The sequence below is a fragment of the Columba livia genome, chromosome 1 (genome assembly GCF_036013475.1).
Source record: "Columba livia isolate bColLiv1 breed racing homer chromosome 1, bColLiv1.pat.W.v2, whole genome shotgun sequence".
Classification (NCBI taxonomy): domain Eukaryota; kingdom Metazoa; phylum Chordata; class Aves; order Columbiformes; family Columbidae; genus Columba; species Columba livia.
Window position 1 is genome coordinate 142,768,648 of NC_088602.1, and position 22,281 is coordinate 142,790,928.

At 39.7% G+C, this 22,281-nt stretch overlaps 2 protein-coding genes across 2 annotated transcripts in view; both read left to right on the top strand.

The window, feature by feature from the left end:
* Positions 1-7,405, top strand: part of VWF (von Willebrand factor) — a 146,842-nt gene extending 139,437 nt beyond the window's left edge. Inside the window, exons 49-52 of the mRNA XM_005510516.3 lie at positions 161-289; positions 2,402-2,441; positions 6,093-6,190; positions 7,058-7,405. Of these exons, the coding sequence (XP_005510573.2) occupies positions 161-289; positions 2,402-2,441; positions 6,093-6,190; positions 7,058-7,246 (456 nt within the window). The 3' untranslated portion in view covers positions 7,247-7,405. The remainder of the gene's footprint in view (positions 1-160; positions 290-2,401; positions 2,442-6,092; positions 6,191-7,057) is intronic.
* A 5,754-nt stretch (positions 7,406-13,159) lies between these two features.
* The window catches only part of ANO2 (anoctamin 2), a 190,350-nt gene continuing 181,228 nt past the window's right edge, over positions 13,160-22,281 (top strand). The window contains exons 1-2 of the mRNA XM_013369708.3: positions 13,160-13,178; positions 19,898-20,082. Coding sequence (XP_013225162.2) covers positions 13,160-13,178; positions 19,898-20,082 — 204 coding nt within the window. The remainder of the gene's footprint in view (positions 13,179-19,897; positions 20,083-22,281) is intronic.

Here is a 22,281-nt window from a genome sequence, read left to right on the forward strand (position 1 = left end):
TGTTAAACAATTCTGTTTACTAAATATTTCAATGTTATATAAACACCATGGTACGCTAATTGAAATATCAGTAAAGGAAGAGTCAGGCTGTATAGTACCCTGAAAACTTACTGTCCCATGTTGTTTCTGTGTAAATCTAACAGTCCTTAAATCTTTACAGCCAAATGAATCACTTCAGGATGGCTGTGACAATCACTCCTGTAAAGTAAATGAGAAAGGGGAATTTATCTGGGAAAGGAGAATCACTGGCTGTCCTCCATTTGATTCCAGAAGGTGTTTGGCTGAAGGAGTAAGTAGTGAAATTGGTCCTGTTTCCAGGTTTCCTAACAGACTCTGTCATGTTTATGGTTTGGTATATAGGTACCTTATGTGTACTAGGGTGGGAAACCCCAGCTCTCTCCCAGTACCTTGGCTAAACTGATTTGAACTTTCTTTGAAATTCAGAAAAATGTACTTTTATTATTATTATTATTATTATTATTATTTTAATATACATGCTGGTTTTATGTGTGACCATACTGCAGGGGAGATGCTGAGCTTACAGTGATTCTGTGCCATATGAAGGAGAAAATATAAGAAAATGCTCATTCTAACAATGTTTTCAGTTTTGAATCCAGAGCAAAACTGTGTGGATAGTTATGCAAACCAAGAAAACAGTCATATCAGCCCCTTTTTTCTAGGAATGTGTATATGAAAGACTAAGACATTTTTTTCTCTACACTCATAGGTACTGTAAGAAGAACTCAAATGTCCACATTTGTGGGTGTTTGATATAATGATATAATAAAAACCCCATCCAACACATCCACCCATCTTTCCTGTGATTTCAGGTTAGCCATACACTGAGGAAGAGTACAAGTTGGGGTGTAGCATATAGGGGCCTGCTTTTGCTCATCTAGCATCACACAGGTCAATGAAGCCAGTCGGGGCCTGGAGGACAAGTCTGATGAGGAGCGGCTGAGAGAACTGGGGCTGTTTAGCCTGGAGAAAAGGAGGCTGAGGGAAGACCTTATCGCTTTCTACAACTACCTGAAAGGAGGTTGTAGCATGGAGGGTGTTGGTCTCTTCTCCCAAGCAACAAGTGATAAGACAAGAGGAAAGGGACTCAAGTTGCACCAGGGGAGGTTTAGATTGGAAAGGGTTGTCAGGCATTCGAACAAGCTGCCCAGGGAAGTGGTGGAGTCACCATCCCTGGAGGTGTTTAAAAGGCATTGAGATGAGGTTCTTAGGGACATGGTTTAGTGCTAGAGTTAGGTTATGGTTGGACTTGATGATCCTGAGGGTCTCTTCGCATCGAAGTGTTTCTATGATTTTATATCCACCTGTCCCCATTTGCTTGGGCAGGAAGCAGGAAACCTTTAAAAAAGCTTGTTCCCAAGTCTCCCTCTACATGCACATTGAGGAAATGGAGGATTTGACATGTATAACGCAGGAAGAATTAAGATTCTACAGTGCATTTCTCACTTCATGAAATCACTTTGGCACACATAGTTTTGTTTTACAAACCATGATATATAAAAATACTGAATTATGTTACAGGCTTAGGGTTATTATCATATTCCAAAGGTCTTAATTGAAAATGAATAGTAATTTACTTTTTAACAAGAACTTCCCAACCTACATTTATTCTCCTCCCATCCAAACAAATAAACTTTTTCAGTTCAGGAAAAAAAGGTGGTTTTTATCTAGTTACAGATGGAAAGTTTAAGTTTTTTAATTAAAAACGCCTCCAAACTTTTGCATGTAAGTTCAGGGGTTTAGTGAAACAACGGCATCACTCTGCAACATAAATATTTCTCTATGTTTTCCTTTCAACATAGGTTTTCAATAATTTTCCACCAAATCTATATTTCTGAGAAATATTTTCTACATAGTAGTAATGAAATAAGAAAAATACATTTTTTAGGTGTTAAAACTTACTTGAAAGATGTAATATTTTATGGCGATTTGCTTGTACATTTTCAGCTGTTGTGGAATAGACATGCTTTCATCAATATGGCTTAAAAAAAAAATCAAGAAGGACTGTTTAACTTCCTTTCTTGAACAGACAAAAGACTTGAATGTTATTGGTTTTATCACTCTGGTTCCCAGAAATTGACTTGTATTCAATGTCTTTACATTAGAAAGCTTCTAATACAAGGTGAAAGCAATATTTTCAAGGGTTGAACTTGCTAATATAGTAAATTATTTCCAATCAGCTATCAACAAATCCAATCACAAGTTCAAAACCTTGAAATGCATAAAGACATGTTTACTAATGTAGATTTATATTTTTTGTACAATATAGTAATACAATTTCCTTGCCTAATATCCTGTTTTAAACATCCATTTTTATTCTTCCAGTGGAACAAATGTGTATTACTTGTGCCAAAACAGAAGTTTTCATTTTTTATTGTTTTAGGGCAGAGTTGCAAAACTTGGCAGTACCTGCTGTGACATATGTAAGTAAATAAGCAAAAAGTCTTGTATGGAAATTGCAGAGCATGTAAGCTACTAGGTAAGGTGCTATGTTTTCCATAAGGTGCAGTTTGATGAAACAGAGCTAAGCAATGTGGTTAAAGTAAACCATCCAACAAGTCCACCCTCTGGTTGTGCTACTGCTGTCATGTTTTGTCCACTAGAACATGTGTTTTGACAGTATTCCCAAGTACTTAGAAAGAAATAGATAGTCTCCACATTTTATGCAGATGTTAATTATGAATGTTCTATTTTATTGTTCATCTAAAGGTAACAGGAACAGTATTGCGCACACAGGTTGACGAGTCACATAACCTGATACTGAATATGTGAGGCAATCACTTCATGAATAATCAATCAACTTAAAATGAATTTAGCAAAAAAGCTCTGGTGGCAGTAATGTAATTTTGATTAGTTTTTGATAATGTAATATGAAAAAAAAATTGTTGTCAAATGTGCATTCCTATTCAACTGCCTGACCTCATCTTAGATTCAGCAGTTTAGGAGTTAGTCCTGCAACACTTTATTTCATGCATCATTGTGTATATAATCCAAATGTCAGTCAGGCTGTAAGCATAGGAAGGGTTTGCTTACATGAGGAAGGATTGCAGGATTGGGTTCTCATTTCTAAAATGAATCTCTGATGCTTTTGTGAACAGGCAACGTATCAGTTTTCCCCTTCGCAAGTAAAAAAATAATAATAATGTAGCTCATTTAAAATTAAAAAAAATAACAGAAGATTGATATTCTCTTTTAGGGTCAGATCAAAACATTGACATCTTGCCTGTGTTCCATTATCTCATTTTTCTTTTTTTTTTATTTTATTTTTTTTTCCTTTATGCATATGCTAATAAATAAATAATGGCCAGCATAGCAGCCCATCACCACACTGGCACAGTAACTACTGTAATAGTACCCCTGATGAAGGACGTTAACTCCTAGGGAGTTTGCAGTCATTGCCTATCTGTATTATCACTGAGTTCCTGCTTGAGAAATTGAAGTCAGAAAGCTAATGAGATAGACTGTCATCAATTGGCTCAAACAGGTAATTTAGTTAAGAGAGTGCTAATCTACCAGGCTTCAAAGAAGGAATACTGAAAGTTACTTATTAACAAAAACAGATTTTAAGATTTAAAAGACAGGGTGGTGGGCAGGCTCTACTAGTTGGGAATGCCTGTCACGGCAGCTGAGGAGAGGAGAGGAGAAACCCTGTTCCATACGAGCACAGCTCATTGTAACAGTGATAGTGATTTAAGAGAGACACTTACCTGCAAGCAGCAAAAGCAAACTGATTTAAGTGAAACACCAAATGCCTGAAAACACCCATATTGTATAGGTCCTCAAATTCTTTTTCCCGTTAATGTTTGCTTGGATATAGCTCAAAACTGAAATGTCCTGTATTACAATGCTGTCCTATTCCTGGTTGTTTCTCTATTCAGGGCCCTTCTTAAGGAAAATCCAGCATACTGCATCTGGCCAACTAAGCATGAGTTATCAATTGCAGGATGGTGGTTAATGTAATACATAGCTTTAAATCAAACAGATATTTCTAGATATCAAACTCTTTCCTCTGTATTTGTATCTTGCCACCAGGACGCTCAGTAAATACATGCTGTCTGTTACATACTCTACAGGGAACACTAAGTCTTGGCAAAGCTAGTGTAAAACCAAAGTAATTTAATTATTCTTAAAAGTCAGATAAGAGAATAATCAGTTTCTCATGGACACAGAGAATTAGATATAGGTTACATTGCCTTCCCAAGTCTTGAGGGAGTTTGTCTTTCAGACAGCTCAGTACCATAAAGAAATGGACAAAGAACTTGTTCTCTCAAGTTCAAAGCACAATTCAGAGTGATGCCTTTGGTCCAGCAGAGTCCTGTGTGGCTTTGAATCATGGTTGTTTAAGAAGCCAGTTTCCCTTTCTAGGTTATGCCTTGGCAATTGGAATTTATCAGTGTGTCTGAGGGCATTGTTCCAGGTTTCAAGTATGTAGAAGCAAATAAGTTAACAGGCTTACTTTCTCATTAGATTTTTGTGGTATTAGCAAAGGACTTGATTATTTGCAAGTGATATTCCTTATTTTTCTATTTAACAAAGAAGTTGCATCTCTGCTTACCTCTTTTCCCTATTGATCTCAATAGCATACATCTTGTTAGATTACAAGCACTTGGCTTTTTCAAATGTACTCTACACACAGAACAAAACCAGACCTACTGCCTCTTGTGTGGCTTTCTCATTAGATGGAAAAAAAAGAAAAACAACCCAAACAACCAAACAAAACAACAACAAAAAAACAAAACAAAAAACTAAACACCAAAAAACGGGAGAACTTACCTGACACTAAGAGCAAAAAGTGTTGAAAAAAAAGTATCAGAATATTTCATAACTTACTGAAGACAAGAGAAAAGTTCCCATTGACCTAAAGTTAGATTTTTGCAGAATTAGTTTTCTAATTTATTTTTCCTAGTTTTTCTTTTTGCTGCTTTAGTTTTTTTGCAAAATCCACCACACATAAAAGGACTTTCAGGAGCTGTCAAATGTAGGAGCCTGAAAGAGGCAGGCTGCCAGGGCTCGATGTCCAGGGAACAGGGAAGCTGAGCATGTGTCCCAGTAAGCACACAGGCAAACACATGTATATAACATGCACACACGCATTCTTTACATACACACAGAAACACTCAGTACTCTGGCAAACGCAAACAGCACCCACATTCTCATCCTGATCTCCCCTCGGGCTGATCAGGGTGAAGGTCCTTAGTGGTCCTGGGCACTCTGACCAGTAACTTGTCCTGACTCCCTGCTAACCCAGACTCACTGGCCCTGTGACCTGCGGTCCAATGACAGTTACTGACACTTACACCTCCATACACACACATCCACACGTAACAGAGAGTCCATCACCCGGGACAAGTAGTTAGAAACGGAGTTTAATAAGAGGATGGGACAGACTGCAATGATCAAACATAGGCGAAGGTCAGACAAAAGTAAGGACCAAAAACTGTTTAACATGAAAGCAAGCCCCTTTATCCATCCATTTCCATGCTTGTTCCTCACCAAACCACCTTGATCCCTCTGTTCCCTCACCTTTGGCTCTTTCCATAAAAATCCCACAATTAAGTCTTGTAGAATCCCAAAATGTCCCACACAGTCCTGAAGGCAGTGACCCACTTCAGTCTGTAAGGTGATTAGGAAGCTGCTCCCACTGACTCATCTTGAAGGACAGCATCCCAAGACAATGAGATCTCTCCTGTGACAACCCCAGGAATAGCCAGGTCAGGGTGCTCTGTTTCTCCAATGAGGTTATGTTTCCATGTGTGTCATCTTTTTCCTGTGCACCTGCTTGCCCAATGTACCACTAAATCATCTTTAAAAGAAGAGTTATCCAACACAGAAGCTAACAGTTAAAAGGTGGCAAAGTGGCTTTAAATCAAAGCAGTCAATTGAAAAGAAACATGAGGGAAATCCTGCTCTCCAGTGGAATTTTAGGGTTGTAATGTGATATAGTCACTTGCTAGGGATCTTCCCAGTAATATCTCACTAACACAAATTTCAGTAATAAGGGGAAGGGAGTTAAAAAGAAAAACAACTGTCAGCATTGTCAAATACTGTTTTGTTTTGGTTTTTTCACTTGATAGGTTTGGAAGTGGAATGTCGACCAGTAAGTACCAGAATGCAGTATAGGAATATCAATGGATGTGTGGCTGAAAGGGAAGTGCCTATATCTCATTGTGAGGTAAATAACAAAAAGAGTCCCTCGCACTCCAAGACCCACCCTTACCCTGGCTTGTCTCTTCCACAAGGGAAACCTTTGCATCTACTACAGCTTTAGTTCAATAAGTGGAGCACCATTTCTGTCCTTCTCATTGATTCACTCAAACAGTGTAAGCCTCATTGGCACTTATTCCTAAAGTAATTTTGTGATGCTGAATTTTCCCTATTCAAGACAGCATGAAAAAAGGCACATATATTAGACACAAAGAGTTTGTTCATACCACTTTCCTTTGCGTCCATCAAAATTAGTGATTCTAAAATGCCTTTTTTTAGGATTTTCTTCATTTAAAAAAAAAAAAATCATCTTGGTATTAGTGAAGCTGATTTTCAGATCTGAGTCTACAGTTAAGCATGCGTATCCCTCTTCAGGCTCTGAAGCTAATTTATGAGAGGGTAAATAGGTATTTAGATGCATGATACTTCAAAATATATTTAACCTTGAGTGCTATGTTTTGACTTCTGTGCTCTATAAGCCTTATGAGTCCTCTATTAGCCTGAGCACTAAGCTGTCATGTGTTGCACGTGTTCTCATACAGCTGCAACAACCCTATGCGCTCAGAAGCCCAGGACATCACCTATGATATTTTAAATTATAGGCTTTTTTGTGTGACCCGTTTCTTCATTTCTCCTTTGCTGTGCTTATGCTCATAAGGTGTTACTCTTTGACCAGTACCCCACATTCTAGAGTCAGATACCTGTTCCCAAGTTTGTGTTCTACAGCAGAGCACTGAAGTATAAGTGAAGTTGTCTATGGATGTTTTGAAGGGAAGAACCTGGATTCTGATTGCACTGGGTCTGTTCAAACTTAGTATCCCTTTTTTCCATTCAGGGCAAGTGCAGAAGCAATACCAGATACTCCGTTGAGACAGGGAAATGGGAAGACCTATGCAGCTGCTGTACAGCCACTCTGACAACCATAGTCACCATCCCCCTCCGGTGTGCCAATGGGACAGTGGTGCAGCATTACATCCCATCTGCCTCTCAGTGTGAATGCTATTCTCGGAAGTGTACAGACTAAATATTCCCAAGAAGTTCAGTTGTGTAATCTCAAGTGCTATGAGGAAGGAACTTTACAGTAAAAGCCTCATTTTCTCTCTGTAAACTGTTTTATCCAGTAGAATCCTGACTAACTAATTGTATCAACATAGCAAACAATAAAACTTACTAGCACAACAGAGCACCTTCTGATCATTCTTCAGTTTGTTTGAAGATAAGATGTTGCAAATTGTATGTTCTCCTTCATGTTCACCATGGAAAGTAATTGACATTATTAAAAATGCAAACCCACAACAGTATCAGAAACAGATGCTTCTATTTAAGCATCTACTTAAAGCTTCTAGCAAAACATTTACCATTGTCTTCAGAGACATTACACTTCAGATCTTAGTGACACACTGTGGCTTTTTTCTCCTCCAGTCAGGCTCAGAGAACCAAATATCTTCCGTGACGCATATATGTATGTTCCTCCTGAAGCCGAATGCAAAGAAATTGTGCTGAGGAAAAGTTGTGTAACTCCTCAGTACTTGTGAACGGGCTGAGGGATATCTCTTACCTATTTGCTTCAGCACTTCCACAGACCAATCTGAAGAGAAAGTTCACCAATCATCTCCCTTATTTCCAGGTACCAGAACTTCATCTATTGCATTAACTCCAAAAGTTAGGGTTCTTTCAAATTCAGAATCGTTAGTGGCAGGTTTAATTTGGTCATTGATGCTGGGGATAAATTTATCAGGAGTTAAATTCCACTTTGTCTGGTCAGGCCATGGAAGAAAAAACATTTTCCAGAGGGAAGCTGGTTATGGTGGAATCTAGTGCCCGTCAAACAGTTTCACTGTGAAGTACTAATTTCTCAAAAATTTTGAGAGGGGAAAACTGCTCATTCCATTTTAATTTTTGAAAGATAAGAAATATTTAAACTTGTTGAATTGAGTTAACTTTTAAAAATAATATTTATAATTCAGATATATTAAAAATATGTAAAGAAAGCAACCTCAAATTTTCCATAGGTTTATGATAAAATGAGAAATATTTAGGAATAGGTTGTGAGAAAATATCATAGTTTCTCAGTTCTAGCAAGTGTTCTTGAACTAGTGAAAAGCATGTGTAGAAGTTCTGATAGGTAAGAATATTCCTGAGGAGCTAGCAGAAAAGGTCAGGAAATAAGGTTATTCAGTGCAGTTTTCAGGTTGGCATATGTAGAAATGCAAGTAATTTCAGAGGACATTGTCACCCTTGTCCGTGGGTCACAGGAAGGAAAGTTTTGAGATGAAGAACTAATGCTCCTCACAAGGATGCCAATGTCACATGATTAAATGACTCAAAACACCTCCTCATCTGCATGAATGGTTCCCTTTGGCAGCAAACAAGAACTCCCTTTGTGCTTTCAACTGAAAAAAGCAAGTTGTGTTCCTTTTTGAGAGGAACCAGGCAGTTCCTTGCTTCTCATGCCATTCAGCTGTGGATTCAACATATTGAACAGCTGGGCCTTTTTTCTCTTTTACTAGGCAGTGCTAGGAGAAGTGCAGGCCTTCCATGTACCTCTCTTTCTTCTGCTATGGGACCGCAACAGCTCTAGGGAGAGAAAACAAGTTTTAATTGGCATCAGCCCCACTTACTGCAGTAGATCTCTGTCACCGGTTTTCCTCCATCCTCACACTAGCTCCTCATTGTAGCTGCCTTTGGATATTAAGGCTCCTGACAGATGGATTTGGGTCATCCAGGTAATCAGCTGCACAGCAGCTCATCTGAAACTGCAAATAAGCAACTCCTGGAGCAGTAGCCTATGACATGAGAGGGGAACAGAGAGAAGAAGTGGGTAGGTGGTTAAACGCAATGCCTTCCTCTTCCCGTTACCATTTGTGGACTGCCCCTTTGCTCTCACCTGTGCCCTCACCTAGACTGACCTTTCTTAGTTCATGAAAGCTGAAGCCTAAGGCTTCATGGCTGCAGACAAGTCTTGTAAGTAGCTAGTGAATCAGGCACCAGTTTGTCAGCATGGGGAGGACACACAGAAGCATCCACAGGGAAGAGTTGGAGCCATAGTTTTCCGAACTTCTGAAAAGCAGACACTCACAGCTAGTATTTTGCATCAGCAACAGCCTGAATAGGCAGATCTGAACAACAGAGTGGAAAACATTCCTGCTTTCATCACTTCTACTTCAACTAACAAGAAAAATCTAATGGATCTGTCTCAAGAGAGAAATAAACTAAAATAAAGATAGTGGCTTTCAGACTAAAGCAATTAGAGTTTTTCCTAAGGAACTCTCTATTATTTATTAGAAAATGACTTGGCAATAGGATCAAACTCTTAGCAGACATAGCTCAGAGTAATTGGATAAGCATAAATGTATTAAGACTTCACACTCATTCCAGAATACATCTCATACTACATGTGTTTTCTTAGTGTTTCTTGATTGCAATTTTACTTTGAGGCATCTATGCCAGTGTATGGACTAAAGTGACTACACAATACATCCCATGAGAACTTATTAGGTTTTCTTACAGAATAGAGGTATATGGACTTCTGTACGGTCTATATGTTATTATACAGGCTTGGCTAATACCTATAAATTTCAAGCAAAGACAAGGCCCTGTTGTGCTCAAGGCCAAAAGGAGCTGTTTCCTTGAAATCCTGTCATAGAAACAGAGAAGCAGGAAAGAACAAGAGGAAGAGAATATGATAGTGTCTCCCTTAACAGACTGAGAAGATACATATATTTTTGGCCTTGACCTGCTGACATGACAATCAAACTTTTTCAGGCAGCCTGGAAGAGCTGTCTTTCATCTAAGCCTCTGGTGGTGCAAGTAAGAAAATGGGCTCAGACTTCCTCCATGCAGGTCTCAACTGCCTTTCACACAGTCCAGTTTCACTTAGTACACATCTGCTATTTTCAGAAGCATTATTTCCTAGCAGAAGTGAAGAACAAAGTCGTGCCTATTATCAAGTACCTGCCTAGTAGAGAGCTGTGCACACAAACAGTAGCACCGTGCCAGCACATCAAACAGTGCTGCTGTGCATCAGACTCCTCCATTGATATCCACAAGCAGAATCCAGACTTTGAGAAACATCGTTTTCCAACTTGCACATACTTGTACATACTTGTGAGTCTTATGGTTTTGAGCTACCTCAGTCTTTGCCTTTCCACCAATGATATGGAACATATCCCACCACTTCAGAAGACCGTCTGGATCGCTGAGCATGCTACAGGATAGATTTACAGGAATGTTAAATAGATTTGGGGAGGAGTCTTATATAACTTCTTAATTATTAAAAGAATCTATTCTCTCTGATAACTTTTACAGACTTCCAAGCACCACTTTTCTGCAGCAGGTGAAACATGATCTGGGAAATTAGCATTATTTGTCACATCTCTGCATTATCAACTAACACCATACCCAGGTACTTCAAGAAACACAGTGATGCCCAGATATGATTTTCTTTACTGGAAAGCGTCCTTAAAAATAGACTACAGACCCAGCTCCATTTTAACCAGATGGATATTGCTTCCTCCTCATATTGCCTCCTGTGTATATTATTTATTACCTGAGCTAACTGTATTACCTGTAATGGACCCATCCTTATGGCTTATAGGAGCCAGTAATTTGAACTTGTTCAGGCAGAGCTTTCTGTGCAAAGGGATCCCAGCAGGACCTGGTTCTACATTCCTACACTATTCCAAAATTGGTGGGTATGCCTTTCTATTTCAGTATTTAATTTGTGCAGTATGTAAAGCAGATATAGCATAATTTTCAGCAAGTTTTCATTCCTCTTTCCCAGAGATAACTATATACAAGGCAGTAGGTTTGCTACCTATCCAGAGAGAACATTAATTGGTTATAAAACATCAAGGAAAAAAGTGGTTCAACAGTTGCTTCCCTTGAAGTATTCTCTGATCCCACTTTATCAATAAAAAGTTACCAGGAGCTCTATGTGATTGCACTGTTGCCCTGTGTCAAGTAAGTATAAACCTCATTGAGATGGACACTGAAGCAAAGCAATCAAGCAAAGAACAACTCTTTTGTTCTAATGGATGGAGTGGTTATGCAATCAAAAATATTTCCAGGCACACCACCTCAAAACTTGTATGCATGGACTAGTGTGCAAACAAAAGCCTGCTTGAAGTAGCATCCCCACTGCTATAGACCTTATATACATCAACCCCTGTGGTTTTTTTTGTTGTTTTGTTTGTTTGTTTGTTTTTGTTTTGCTTTTTTAAAATTTCTATTATCTAATAGTTTTTAGATTAGTCAGTCCAGGAGCTGTGGCATCCAGGATGTTCCCTGTTTCATAACTGAAGGCAGTTTTAAATGTAGATCTGAGGTTAAGACCAGATAGTAGCAGGGCAAGAAGGACAAGTATTTGATACCAATTGATACACAGAAATTTGGAAATGAAATTCCAAAGGTGGGACTAAGAATAGTGGAGTAATTTAACTTTTCTTAACTGAAGACATTATTCTGTGTAAATACTGAAGCAATTGTTAAAAAAGTATTCTGTAACATTTAATATACTAGTCTTCCCTGTATGCACAAATAAAGATCTTATCATTAGTTTTCCCCTTTTGTCAGGAGGAAAGGTTAGTGCAGAAATTTTGACTGACTTGTATAAAGTTGTTAAGGATGGAGTCAGAACTTCTGATCCCTCTCCCTTTTGATTAAAATCAGGCATATAACATTAGCATAGGTTACACATAAAATTCCTCACATGATACTTCAGTTAAGCCAAAATAAATAGATGAACATAATCTAATCTCACTCTCTTTAGTCTGCCTATAGTTGTTTCATTCAAAGGGCAACTACTCAGCAAAAATTTGTCCAGAGTTTAAACCAGTACATATATTTCTCAGCCTTGCTGGGAAAGTTTTACACCCAGTCCAAATTTTGGAGCACAACAACCACACTCCTCCCTATATAAACCTGGTATCTTTGATAGCCTAGCCACGGTGCATCAGTACCTCTCTCTGTGATACAGACAACTATGATTGCCAGTCATGACACAGTGTATTATTTGAATTCACAAGCTAGTAGAAACACTGTTATTCTTTATTCAGGCATTGAATAAATCCATTTCCCCTTCTCACATAAGAGAAATTGTCGTAGTGTCGTAAATATGCTAAAAGAAAAAGAAAGTTTGAACTCCAAATAATTACACTTCCTTCCAATTATCATCAGTGAATAAAAGTCCTTTCTTATATGGCATTAGTTACCAACAACTTTTCTTCCCAACACATTGCTTAAATTCTGAGGTGGAAGGCTAAGCTGGATTCATCACCTGTTCTGATTAGAGAGTTGATTACAAGATAATCCCCTGAATATTTCATGCAGGAATGACATTGCAGCATCCAGGCAGTAAGGTAATTTGAGTAGTCGAGATAGAGCCTTATAAAAAGGTTTCTGCACTTACCTCCTGCCTGGAAGCACCGTAAGCTTTGCAGATATAAAGACACTCTTCCCCACAGAAACCACCTCCAATATAGTCTAATCCTTGTATAATAGTTTTTGAACAGAGCTGGCTCTGTTGTATAGCCCTGATTTTGTATTAGCTTTTTTTTCTTCCTGTTCTCCACTTCCTCTCCACTGCCTTCTGGGAAGTTAGGACAAAATATGCCTGTTGTTACATTTCTTGTTGAGGCGTTATGGAGCACGAAGACAAGATGCTGAAGTTCCAGCAGAGAACTGCCATTTGCCTCTCAGGTCATGGGAGTTTTGCCTTTTTCCCCCTCTTTTTCCTCTGTGAGGATAGTCACCAAAACAGGTGGTCTCGCTAATTAGCTTCAGTTTGTGGTTTGCTTAAAGCAGGATCAAGCCAGGATGGAAATAGCCGCTAGTGCTGTTCACTACTTAAGCCAGTGCAGAAGCAGATTGTACTCACAATCAGTGTAGCTGCATCCTATTAGCACTGACGCAACTTCCAGCTAAACCTTCAGGCAACATGGAAACACACCCGCCTGGTAAGTTTATTCTTTGTTTCATTGTTAATTGCTGCCTATGAAGTTGGAAAGGGGGTGAGGAACAGAGCAATGCTTTAAAAGGACTTTTCTGTATACTTTCAGGACATTTTAAAAAAAATCCCAAATAATAAAAAAACTCTGTGGCCCAGGTTACATGTGGAAAGCTCAGAGATAAAACACAGTTCATTTCTTCTGAAGCCTCAGGAGTGCAGCTGTGGGTCAGCATTGTGATTCATGTGGAAAAGACAATCACTAGGCAAATGCTTTGTGCTGGACTTCTGCTGTTTCCATCTGCATTTGCCTTTTTGCAATGCAACTGGGAGGAGCAAGCAATATCCTTTTTCAGAAGACAATGTGCAGCAGTCAGCTTTCAGTTCCCATATGCAAGGAACAAAGCTGCTCAGTACATAAAACCTTTTGTTTGAGTTGCCAGTGTACAAGTTTAGAATAGCATTCAGTGCTCGTGTTGTGTCACTATTACTTTACTGGGACAGTCAAAAGCTCTGTAGTTATTTGCACATAATCTCATGGTTTCTGGGGTCATAGCTCTGCTGTGAGCTCCAAACTGTTGTGAAGCTCACCTAATCCTGCTATTTCTGTGATCTCCCATCCAGTCACCTTCCTAAAATTATTTGTGTAGCAGATCACATTATGCAACAAACCATTAGATTTAATATCCACTGTTGATCTTTGTTGAGTTATTCCAGTGCCCTTTCTCTATCCCTGATCCTTCACTGTTGGAGTTAGTCCTGATATATACTTTGTATCAGAAAAATCAGGTACTCAGAGAATCAGGCTCTCTGGCTCATAGCGTGTGTCAGAGGTGAGCATCTCCAGGTGCATTCTTCCTTCTCCCTGGGCTGAAGGTGAGGGCTCCTAATTACAAGGGACACAACCGCGGGTTTTTACATTTGTGTCTGTCACCATAGCTATTCAGGCCAGTTAAAGCCAACAAGGAGCCATGTTCCCCCTTGCTTGCCCCTGCCTGTTTGGGGTGTTGCAATGCTGTTGTTTCTGGCAGCAGTTTAGGGGTAAAGTGTCAGGGCACAGAGTGCAACCCCCTTCTACATGTTTAGTTGACCATGTTAAAAAATTTAGCTGGCTGAGTCCAAGGCCAGCTCCTTCACCAACCAGAGCTATGACGAAGAAAGCTGGAAGTGAGGGCTTGCCCTCCTCTCCTTTGGGAAATGCTTTTAAGCTGAGGCTTTACTGCTCACCTCTGTATGTGCTACATCACAGCAGCTGCACCTGCACCCAGCGTCAGATCTTGGCTGGTCTGGCCTTGACCCAGTGGCTCTGCTTCCCGGCTTGATCTCAGACCTGCCTCATCACTGCTGCCTTGCTGGGTGATCAGTGAGCTGTGTCTGACCCTGATCCTGACCTGGACTTGCTGCTCTGTATCTGGGCTCCCTGTCAGCAGGGTCACTCACTGCTCTGCTCTATCACGGTGCTCAAGGCTCACCTTTCCCTGTGGAGCAGATGGCCCTAGGCCTCCTTTTCCCTAAAATGACTGTATGAGGATTGTTATTATCCTTTGTGCCAGTAATGCTTACTTTAAAGAATCAGTGAATATGCATTCACGCAAAGGGCTAGAGGGTTATGGACAAGTCACTCTGTTTATTGCGTATTAACAGCTTCCCGAATCATCGTTGTGCATAGCGATATGGAAGAAGCTCATCTTGTGCCAGAATTACTTCTTGTGTACAGCTCTACCAAGCTCAACAGCTATAGCAGAGTGTGATTTCCTCCACTATGTCTTCAAGACTACCATTAGTACCTTTTAAGAGTCAGGAATTGAAGACAAACAAGACTTTTTGTATTGTCTCTAATGCAGCATAGTACAAATGAAAACAAATTTCAGATTAGAGGGTATGAAGTCTGAAACAGAGAGGAGGAAATTAGAGGAAGCTTCTGGAAAATGGAAGTATAGGTGTGGCTTGGAGGAAGCAACAAAGGCTAAGACAAGATGGAACAGTCCTGCTAAGATTTAAGGTGGGCAGCACAGACCTACACAATTCCCTGACTACTTCCCATTTTCATTACATTGTCCCAGCCATATGCCATGAGCCAGCAGGCCTCTCTAGGAATTAAATTTGGGATGCAACCAAAGGGAGGAAGAAGCGAAGCTAGAAGCAGAAGACATCATTTTTCGGATTTGCCACTTCCTACTTGTTCCCTCACAGTTGAGTTTCCAACAAGAGACACAAGAGCCAAATTTGCAACTGGCAGTTGGAGTGCTTGTACAGTACCTTCCAAACTGCGGATGGGAAGGGGAAAACCACACATGAGAAGTCTTGGCTAATGCCATTGACTGACTGCGTGTAGCTGGAATGGGATCTAGACAGGCAGATATCAGTTTGAAATGCCACATCCTGAGTCTCTAGGACACACACCAAGGAGTATATCCTGGGTATGAGTTGGTATCTCAGTTGTCTTCCTTTATGTTGGGCCATACATAACACTCTTTCCCCTTTCCTTCCTAGCCTCTGGAATATGACCGGAGAATATATACTCTCTATAGAGATAACTGTCTAAGGCTGAGTTTAGTTATGGGACTGACATTAGTAGAAGCAGTTGAGTAGGGGACTAAACATCTGAGTAATTCTTAAACCACGCTGAAGGAATATCAGATACCTGAAATTTAATGGTCAAACTCTATCCTTCTTTTATTAAAATAAGGAGTTTAAGAATGCACTGCACTAATCTAAATTATCTTTAATGAAACCTACTGGACCTTTTTCTTCAAGTAATGTTAAATAAAGAATGGATTTCCTACATAAAAAATTCCTAGACATTTCCTCTGGTGGCCTGATTCCTTTAGCTTGACAAAGGTGTATTTAATTAACATGCATTCCCCTGTGCTTTCCCTCTTTGATTGAAATAGTGAATAACAAACAATACTTTGAAGAGACAAGCAGTAGCGGCTTAAAAAACAAAATTGCAGTGTGATGAAAATGCTTGCATATTTATACTGGCATGATTTGCTGTATTGAAATCAGCAACTCTAGATGTGCATGTTCAGACCTGAGAAGTCATTAGCTTAGTGGGGACCTAAAAAACACACATATAACCCAGGTACATGTTTTTATTTATAAATATATATAACTTTTAAAGAAGATATGTTTAAGTCAAAATACACAGAAACAGCAAATTCAAGTAGTTCTTTTTCATACCTACTTGGAGGGTGGAAGAAATGACAAATTTGACAAACCATGATCCTAAGCTGCAGAAGTTTTGAACAGATTTGCAGAGCAGTCTGTCCAAGTACAGGTATACTCTGACTGTGGCATCTTTGAGAAATACAGCCCATTTTTGATACTTAACTGGAAAGAGAGGAAGATAAATGAAATCAGCCCAGTGTCTGTGCCCTGGGTGGCCAAATAGTTTACAATATATTCTGTGAGTAGTTGTGCATGTGATAATCTGATTATCTGCACCACTAAGATCAGATAATTGGCTGTTATTCAGGATTTAATACAGAGCTCCTAATTAAGTAGACTCTTTTACCACATATTTCACGAGCAGTGTGGTCCTTTAGTACACCCTCTCAGTCCTTCCATTTTTGGCAGTATGTGTGGCTTCTTCACTATTGCACTTTAGACAAGGAACTAGAAACTCAAATGATGAGGTCAACTGGTGCACGTGCAGCCAACCCTAAAATTACAAAAAGCTGAAACAAAAGAGTGCAGAGAGATTGGGCAACCAAGCAGAGGATCACTAGCTGTGAAATGACTTCAGAACAACAGGTGGTCACTGATCTCTGTACTGGAGATACCTTGTGTTTGGAAACCATTCACAGCATAATGAAGTCTGACTGAAAGGATGGTTCCCATGCTATTTTCTAGAATGATTGTAGTTCTCGAACATTTGCTTTCCAGGTTTAATTCAAGATTAACTCTACTGCTTTTCCCTGGGGATATATATATATATATCTGTACCAAAGCTACGCATGTACGCACATATAAAAACTTATATATATAAGCACAGACATACACACAGCTTGTTTCTATAAATGCTAATTCTTCTAGAATATTTACAGAATGAGAATAAGTAAGGCCAGATTTCATTAAGGTTTACAGGGTAGAATGAGGTCAGGCAGCATCTGAAGCAGAAGCCCCCTGTGATGCCACAGAGAAGCACTGTCAAATGTGGAATACATTCAGAACAAAACATTTGGGTTCAGTCAGTTTGATTTGGGAAGATTAGAAGTTTTTGAGAGAAAAGGAGTCTTCCAAATTCAGATATGGAAGCTGCATTTCCATCAAAAAGCTTATCCTGACTGGAAGTCCCTGACTGCCTCACCAGTTTACCAGTGTTAACCTCATGTTCATGGCAGAGTTTCTGAAGGTTGGGAAGCATTATGGAAATAAACTAATTCTATTATAAATGAACTGCAGATTTTTTTAATTTTTTTTTTTTTTTTTTTTAGGCCTAGTTAAAAGGACTTAAAAGAAAAAAAAAAAGGTCTTTAATTGACTGTGTAAAGGTCTTGTGAGATATCCTAGACTTAGTCTGAAAATACTGGAGAAACATTGTTTGTAGCCTTTGGGAATGAAATCTTCACTTATTAATTATTTTCCTTGGAGTTTCCCTTGTGGTGTCATTATGTGCTTCATTAAAGTAAAGGAAGTAGGAGTCTCCTTGAGAGATCAGAAGAGGAAGACTGGTGACTCAATCTACTTTACTGTTCAAGTACTGCAGCACCCTGATTTATTATTGATAGGAAACACAAGAATAATCATAACATTTAGGAGTCAGATCCCCCTCCTCAAGCTTTTCCTCCTCTAGCATTTCATTGTCTCTTAGCACATGATTGTGGGCAAGGAGATTCAGCCTGTGTTGAGAGCATAGAAGATTAGCAGCAGTACAAGTTTGTCTTAGACTCTTGAAAGGAAAAATAAGGGATTTAATTAAATAAGGGGGAAATATGACTTCCAGATTTTAGCAATACATGCCATTTCCCCCCCCCCCCACCCCCCTAAAAAAAAAAAAAAAAAAAGTGAAAGTTTTGCTATCACCATCTATTAGAATGCATCCTTTTAGCTTTTTACTAAATTATTTGAAGATGATGATCCCTGCAGATGAAGTTTCCTGCATACATACAGCTTCCTCCTTCAATGCTCTGTTTTTGAGATGCAATGCAATGTATTTCTGCCACCAGTTGGCTGTTTCTGCGGTGCAGGAGAACCACTCTTCAGTCACATGAACACTGAGCAAGAGACACAGCTGTTTCTGCTTTCCCTCATTCCCTATCTCTGTCACCATGAGGAAGGTGTGGAAGAAACTATCCGTATTCCCCAGTGCTTTCCTGTGGCAGAGAAAGGCAAGATCATTTTCTCATAATGCATTGTAGCAAATCTCATATGGCAGTTCCTCCCAGACTGGAAAGTAACTACAATCTGCTGTTGAAGGTTCTTGTTTTCTTAGACAGAAGGTGAAGCTAGGAGAAAACAACTGCAGCATTACTAGTGTTGCCAGGTAAGAAGAGATGCGAGAAGAGAAGGGAAGGGATGTTGTGTCTCCCTGGGAGCTGGTGAATGTTCCAATTATTTCTTCTTCCTGGGGAAGACAAAAGTCCTGACTGAAAAGGCACAGTGCTTTGTCTCTTTAGTGGTAGTAGGGCTAACTATGTGGGCAGATGTGTCTGCTACACCTGTGCCTTCTCTGTGCTAGAAAACACTAATGCCTGAAGGACCAAGCCACAGTTTTTCACCCCAATAAGCTTCTCAAAGAAACTATGGGTACAGATCAACCCCATTTCAGTTACAGCACCACTAGAGGGCGGAAGAGTACGAAACTTTGGTACGTCAAAAGAGTTTCTGTACTCACTACTTTTTATAATCGTTTTTTTCACTGTGCTACTGCCTGTATGGGATTGACCTTCTACACTTCCTACTTGTGACCAAGCATTCTTCTCATATTCTATCGTTGCTGTACCCTGCTCTACTGCAGAGGTATAGCTTGCCAGTGGTGGTGGTGAGCAGGGAGTGATATGTAACTCCTTACCCTCTCTAGACCCTCCATCATGCTGCATTGTGACCATGTAATTTGTCAGTACAAGAGCTGGATAACACATCTAAACCTAAAGGGTTCAAGGCTTTAGTCCCTCAAGCCAAAACATGTAGGTATAGACTTAGATGTACTTTATGAGAATTTCACACCATTACAGGTCCAAAAATTAAGAGCTCTTAGTGTAGAATGACTATTAACCAAAACTTTGTACCTGATGCCACTGAATTTGTTCACTTCACACTAGAACTGAAATACAGCCCATTTTCAGGCCTAGTTGTACGCCATAGGCAAATGTGACTCGGATTGCGGTGGCTTCCATCTGGCATGAATACTACACTCAGAGAACAAGGGTGCAATCACTGAAGACACAGCTCGTTCATGTCCTGGGGGTGCTTAGGTATCTACAAAGCACAGACTTTCTAGCTCCTCAACTCATGACTGAAGTTGAAGTTGAAGACAAATGCTGTTGACAAATGAGGGAAGTACAAAATTAAGTGCAGTGTTGTATTATTTTTCCCCGACCTCTCTAGCAGTTCACACAGGTGAGTACCTGTTGTTTCTTTATAGTTGCAGGTGCCCCTCTCCATTTACTGAAGTACAGCATCTGAAGTTGAATAGTGTTTATTAACTGCAGTATTTCCCATTCCTCTAGAAAAATACCTGCACAAAACCGGCTCTATGCAACAATACTCATCTCTTATTCTTAGACTTTCCTCTAGCCTCCTCATACCCAACTCTGAACAGACAGAAGACATCAAAATCAGCAAGGGACTATTTTTCAACATACAACAGCAAATATCTCACAGTTCCTCAAAACCGGACTTCTTTGCACAACAGCAGGATCAATGGAGCTTTTGAACCACCGAGCTGTATAGAGTCCTTCAGCAGTTCTGTAAGTAGGATTTTATGTTCGCTGACTTACCTCTAATGCCTTTGAGATGAGGAAGAGGCTTGAAGCAAGTGAGTGTGGTGCATTCCTCCTGTGTGGTTAACAAATCCATGCTGTACTGGGAAGTACAAGTAAACTGATATTATAGCCTTAGGTAATTCAGTAGTATCTCTTGGCATACAGAAAAAGCTAATTGCTACTATTGTAGTCTTACCAAGCTTTTCTGATTTACTTTAGCCAAAACCCTTCAGAGAAGGAATAGGGAGCTTGCTATTATCCCTACTGCAGGAAAACATCTGCAGGTTTATTACTAAATTGGCTATCCTTGTGCAAGCCCTGGGCCAGCACATGCCCAGGTGTTACTGTGGGCTGGATTAGAAGGTAGGAGTGTAGTGTGGCTGTGGTCTTCAGAGCAGAGTTGTTGTTACAGGAGACACCTCTTGGGATATGTTTGTGGTAATATATTGGTTATTAGAGGACTAGAATAAAATCATCGTGAAATGTCAGTCCTACCTTCCCATTTTCTCATTGCTTGGTGTGCTGGCTACTTGTCTTGGAAGTGGCAAGAAGCAATCAATGTAGGACTGAAGATAGTAATTTAAATCTGATTCTGACTTTTACAATGACTGTGAGAGGGGAGGAAATATCTTGATAAGTCCTTCAGCAACATTTTGGAAATTTAAACTTGTTTGTGTTCCTCCCTAACAAACTATTTTTGTACCAGAATTTCACATGGTGAGGAAGGCAGTGCAAATTTAGGGCCAGAAAATGTCTTTACTGAAATCTGTGGGAATTTTGATTTGATTTCTGTGCAGTAGACACCCATAATAATAGGAGTAGCACTTTGCTGCCAAGAGTGAGGAAAAGAGTCAACAGAAAAGGAGGAAGAGAGAGGCATTGTTGTATTTTCTCATCCTATTCTTTGTAACTCCAGCAACATCAAATGTTGCCATGGTGCTCTCTCAGGTGGCTGGGATGTGGCAGCTGGCTACGCATGGTAATAAGCAGGGGAACATCTTAGTGGCTTTTCATTTTCTCCAACCTCATTGTTCCCTCTCCCACATTTTGTTTGTGCTTCTTATTTCTGTCCACACTGGCCAGTAAGGGAGCAAAGGATGCTTAGAGCTCGCCTTCTCTAGAGTCAGATAACTCATTGTGTTGTGCCAGTGACCTGGTGGTGGTGACATTGTTATTTCCACACAGTATAGCATCAAACTCTCTGGAAGGGAGGCTAGAAATCTGCAACAGGTTTTTCTTCACTGTGACAGAGATGGATCCAGGAGGTTTTCATGGACCACCTGTAAGTACTACATGAAAATGTATCTAACTAGGAAATGGGGAATTACAAGAAAATGTTGTCTTCCAAGGAGTTTTATATTCTGCCAGAATGTAGTGTTGAATGTGAGTATAGATATGCCTAAAGGGACTATATACACACTTTACACATAAAATGTGTGATAAGTGTAATGTGCAGAACAGATTATTTGGTGATAATTTTGTGAAAGAATGAAGGATGTAGTATGCATATAAAAAACAAGATCTATTTAGTGGTATAGTGACTGAAAACTACTTTGTGGGAAACTAAGTGATGCAAAGCAATCAAAAGCAGGAATTTGGGAGATGTTGTGGTATATAACAGTATGCACATTTACATAAAACCTCCAAAAATCCATGTTGTGTTAACGAATGAGAAAATTGCTATATAGCATGCTTGGTTAATTTTGCATTCAGGACTACCAGAGCATGTAATGGAAGGGAAGATAAGGAGAAAAAGAAATCTGTAACTGGTACCTATCAAGATTTTGCTTGTATATCCACCTCTGGGAGCCATAAATGTCTGGTGTTAGGTTATGGGCTGATTTCTTTGCATCAGGTTGGACCTCTTTGTTTGCTCCTATCTTATTCCCCTGTCACTGAAAGGCTGGTGTCACTCTAATGAACGACAATGTAGAGAGCTCTGTGAAGGATTTTGAGTTACAGCATTGAGCTGGAAATGGTGATTGATAACAGTTTTGGAAACACGTGGGCTTAGTGAATGAGAGGTGAAAGTGAATGCCTTATATTTGGTATCAGAGTTCAACACAGGTGACACAAAATTGCTGTCCAGGCTGAGGCATGATGGCAGGGGCTAGTATTGGAACAGCTTCACTCCAGAAGGGTTTGGAGAGTGGAGGAGAGGAGACAGGGGTGGTCCAAGGGAGC